Here is a 4251-nt window from a genome sequence, read left to right as displayed (position 1 = left end):
TTCCCTTGAAGATATTTTTTAATCCCGAATCCTTGGGAATGAATGATGTAGCCGCCTGTGTCCATCCCACAGGGTGCTCCTGAGTGCAGCGGGGCCTCCTGCGAGCTCCCCGAGAGTCTGCTCCTGCCCTTTGCGCCCCGGCCAGAGGAGTCACCCCAGCCCCACAGGTGTCCGGAGCCAACTCCGGGCTTCTCAGACCCTCTCCTGTCCCTGCCAGCTCGTGCTGATGCTGCTCTGACATGCGGGGTCAGGTGGGGTGACGCCAGTGGAGGGTCCGAGCCGCAATTTGTCGTCCCCAGCCCTATTCGGGTCCCGAGCCCAGGACGCTGAGGGGGTCGGAAGGGGCCTGATGACTGTCCCTGTCCAGCCGTGGGCAGCTGGGGCGCTGAGTGCCTCGTCAGACTGCACCTGTGCCAGGTCCGGCCCCGCAGACTGGAGGGGGGGGGGTGTGACCCAGCGCCGGACTCCCCGGGGAGCTGCTGGCCCGGAAGGGCCACGCCCAGCGCTGCCCAGCAGGCCGGTGACCGGTGGGGGTCGGGGGCGGGGCCTCGTCGCGGGGCGGGGCCAGGGGCTATAAAAGGGGCCCGGGCCGGGCCTACAGGTCATTCGGAGCCAGCAGTCCTGACGCGCGCATCGTGCAGCGGCTCTTCCTGACCCCGGCAGGGTAGACTCCGGACCTCGCCGCGACTCGGAGCTTCGGCCTCAGGACTGGACGCGCTCGCAGCCTCTGGACCAGGTGCGGGGACCCGGGAGGGCTGACCTGCCTCCCCTCCAAGAAGCCGCTCGTCCCTCCGGCCAGGCGCGCGCGGCATGGCCCCGGGGCCTGCGGAGACGACAGGCTGCCAGGGCCGCCTCGGGCGCTGGCTGGGGCCCGGCCAGGTGGGGGCCGGGCTGCGCAACCTGGGGAACACCTGCTACGCCAACGCGGCCCTGCAGTGCCTGACCTACACGCCCCCGCTGGCCGGCTACCTGCTGTCCCGGCCGCGCGCGCCCTCCTGCCCCCGGCGGCTGTCCTGCACGCTCTGCGCCATGCGGGCGCACGTCTCCCGCGCCCTCCTGCACCCCGGGGAGGTGGTGTCGCCCGTGAAGGAGCTGCTCGCCGGCTTCCATGCCTGGCGCCAGGAAGATGCCCACGAGTTCCTGATGGCCACCGTGGGCGCCATGCAGGGCGGGTGTGTGAGCGAGCTGGCGGCCGCGCACCCACAGCCCCAGGACAGCACCCTGGTGCGGCGGCTCTTCGGGGGCTACTGGAGGTCCCAGATCCAGTGCGTGCGCTGCTGCGGAGTCTCCACCACGCTGGAGCCCTACCTGGACATCGCCCTGGACATCCAGGCCGCCGACAGCGTGGAGCAGGCTCTGCAGGACTTGGTGAAGCCGGAGAGCCTGGACGGGCCCGACGCGTACCACTGCGCTGCCTGTGGCGACAGGGGGCCCGCCGCCAAGACGCTGGCTCTGCACGCCCCTCCCCAGGTCCTCATCCTCATGCTCAAGCGCTTCGGCGGCCCCACAGGCGGCAAGGTGGCCAAGCCCGTGCGCTACCCACAGCGCCTGGACCTGCAGGCCTTGCTGTCCGAGCAGAAGGCGGGGGCCCTGGAGTACGAACTCTATGCGGTGCTGGTCCACGCAGGCTGGGGGTGTCACCAGGGACACTACTTCTGCTACGTGAGGCTTGGGAAGGACCGGTGGTATCGCATGGACGACTCTCAGGTCACCTCCTGCAATGCCTCCTCTGCCCTGAGCCAACAGGCCTACGTGCTCTTTTACATCCAGAAGAAGGAACTGGACAGGGCCAGCGAGCAGGACTCACCTGGTGGGCCACCCCCAACGCTGACCACCACAGGTGTGGACCTGCTCCCTGAGGCCCATCGGGAGCCTGTGGGAGACAGGCCTCCTGAGGTCCCCGAGCCCCAGGAGCCTGCGCGAGAGACCCCGACCCGGCCGGTCACCTTGGACCAGTGGAGAAAGCGTCAGGAGCACGAGCGACCCAAGCCTGCCCTCAAGCTCAGGGAGGTGGACCGTGCCCTGCCCGCCGACGCGGTCGTGATCCACCAGCCCAGACAGCCCGCGGGGTCCAGAGCGGGTCCTGCCCAGTGCGACACTGGCCAGCCGCAGCTTTCAGCCTGGGCACATGCTGCTCAAGGGCCAGCCCCCGTGGACAGAGCCCCTGGCATGGGGGGAAGAACCAGAGCCACCAAGGGGAAGAACAGGAAGGCCCAGAGGGTCCTGCTTGCCTTCTAGACACCGACACCCATCCCCGGTCGTCCAGGCCGAGGTGACAAGAGCACATGAACACCCAGCATCCTGCGTGTCCCAGGGGAGACCCACCCCGCCAGAGCCACCCAAACCCAGTGCTCCTCACCCTCAGCACCTTGGACAGGACCCCGGATTGCTCCTTCCCCTGCCCAGCAGAAATGGGATTCCCAAGCGCTCCCCAGCTCCGTGTGGGCCAGGTGCAGGAGCCCAATGGAATCCCACTCCTGGCACGGGGTTCCCTAGTTTTGGTCGCACCTGATCCTCCAACTGTGGCGGGGGAAGAAAGGGCAGAGCCTTGGCCTGGGCGCAGGTGGCCCACACAGCACACTCAGCCTTGTCCTAGGATGAGTTTTACTGCAAAGCTACTCAGCTGTCCCCAATGGAAACCTGTTCTGCATCCAACGAGTCGCTCTCCCGCAGCGTGGAGTACAAGGCGGGAGCAGGAGAGCCTCCCGGCACCCGTGACGGACACCTGGACCTAGCAAGTTGGGCGTGCCCCCGGGCAGGGGGCAGCGCGCTCCATCCTGGAAGGACCTGAGCCTCAGGAGCCAGTGCATGGAGTCACCATGGGGTGCCTTCTCCTGTGCCTGTTCTCTGTGAACTCACAACACTGTTTAATGTAGCATGTACGTTTCTCTCAATTAACAGTGTGTGACCAAAGCGATACGGTACAGCTGAGGTCCCCCAAGGGGCACAAAGCATTTCTACCTTCTGAACCTTCTAGAGGACCTGTTGAGAAAGAGATCCATAGTGGTTTCTGGGTGGCGCCGTGGGAGTTCAGTTCCTGATAGGATTTAGTCTGCTTAGAGATGCCACAGCAGAGTGGGTGGTGGGGGGAGGGTGAGAAGCACCAGGGATCCCTGAAGCAAGGCCCCAGGGTATGACTGGTGGTAGCTGTGGCCCTTTCCTGCAGGGATCACTTACCCTCTGCACCTCTGATGGGGACACCCTTGGGGGTGGGGCACCTGCCTGCTGTATTTTATGGGAGTGGCCTTCTTGGCATACTTCTAAGTTCTCTGATAGCAGGCATTGCCTGTAGCCCCTCGTTTTCTCTGAAGAAGGGAATGTGGGTGGTGGGAGGGCTATCTAGGACTAGATGGAGGGGTTGAATCCTGCGATAAAATTAACCTAGTGACATCTGGCAAGAGGGAAAATGATTTTGAGTGATTTGGGAAAGTTACCTTATCCTTCCCAAAAGATGAATAAAGATCAAATGTACCATACGTGCCATGTGTGTGCCCATTGTTTTTTTAATCAGAATGTGTTTATCATTTCTTGCAGATGCTTTTGCCCGCTACTAAGACATAATTTTTGTGATGATATTTGTCATGGTAAAAGTTCTGAGTAGTGTCATGAGGATCAGGAGCTGAAGATGGGGTGTCCTTCGTGACTCAAATGTCCGCACCTTCCTCCCTAGTGGGCACCTGTTTGTGTTTTGCTGCTTTCATTCTGCAGAAATCGATGATCACGGCCATGGGTGCTCCATTCTGGAGACCAACAGTCATTAGAAAAGCGGGGGACGTGATCAGATCATTGTTCGGGCCATAGCCAAAGCCTGCACTCAGGGCCCAGGTGTGGGCTGCTGCTCCCTTCCACGCCGGGCCTCATAATTCTGCAGTGAGACACCGTCTCTCCCACACATACTTAATGTACTTTGCTCATTTATATCAGACAAAAAGTTTCAGAATTAAAGCAGAGTTGCTTATGCTGTCTTTCAACAGGAAATCTGATGGGGCCTCCCCCATGGTGCAGCCAGCAGCCTCTGCACCACAGGTTAGTTTTCCTGCCTCCCATGGGGGATGGGGGGTTTCCCACAAAACAAACACACAAAAACGAATGTACAACAACAAACAAGTGAAAACAAACATAAACAAACAAAAACACAAACAAAATTAACAAAAACAAACAAACAAAAACAAACAAACGGACACACCCGGGTATTTCCATGGCAGGTGCCTTGATCAGGCTCTTTTAAAAAGCTCCTGGGCACGAATGGGC

General features: G+C 61.4%; 1 protein-coding gene across 1 annotated transcript; it reads left to right on the top strand.

The window, feature by feature from the left end:
* Positions 1 to 810: 810 nt before the first annotated feature.
* Positions 811 to 2238, top strand: LOC311188086 (ubiquitin carboxyl-terminal hydrolase 17-like protein 6; the record flags this gene model as incomplete). Its single annotated transcript, XM_084259851.1, has 1 exon — positions 811 to 2238. The coding sequence occupies one exon, from the start codon at positions 811 to 813 to the stop codon at positions 2236 to 2238; it is 1428 nt and encodes a 475-aa protein (XP_084115977.1).
* Between the last annotated feature and the right edge of the window lie 2013 nt (positions 2239 to 4251).

The sequence above is a fragment of the Talpa europaea genome (genome assembly GCF_964194135.1).
Source record: "Talpa europaea genome assembly, contig: HAP1_SCAFFOLD_173, whole genome shotgun sequence".
Taxonomy (NCBI): domain Eukaryota; kingdom Metazoa; phylum Chordata; class Mammalia; order Eulipotyphla; family Talpidae; genus Talpa; species Talpa europaea.
This window is presented reverse-complemented; position numbering and strand designations above follow the sequence as displayed.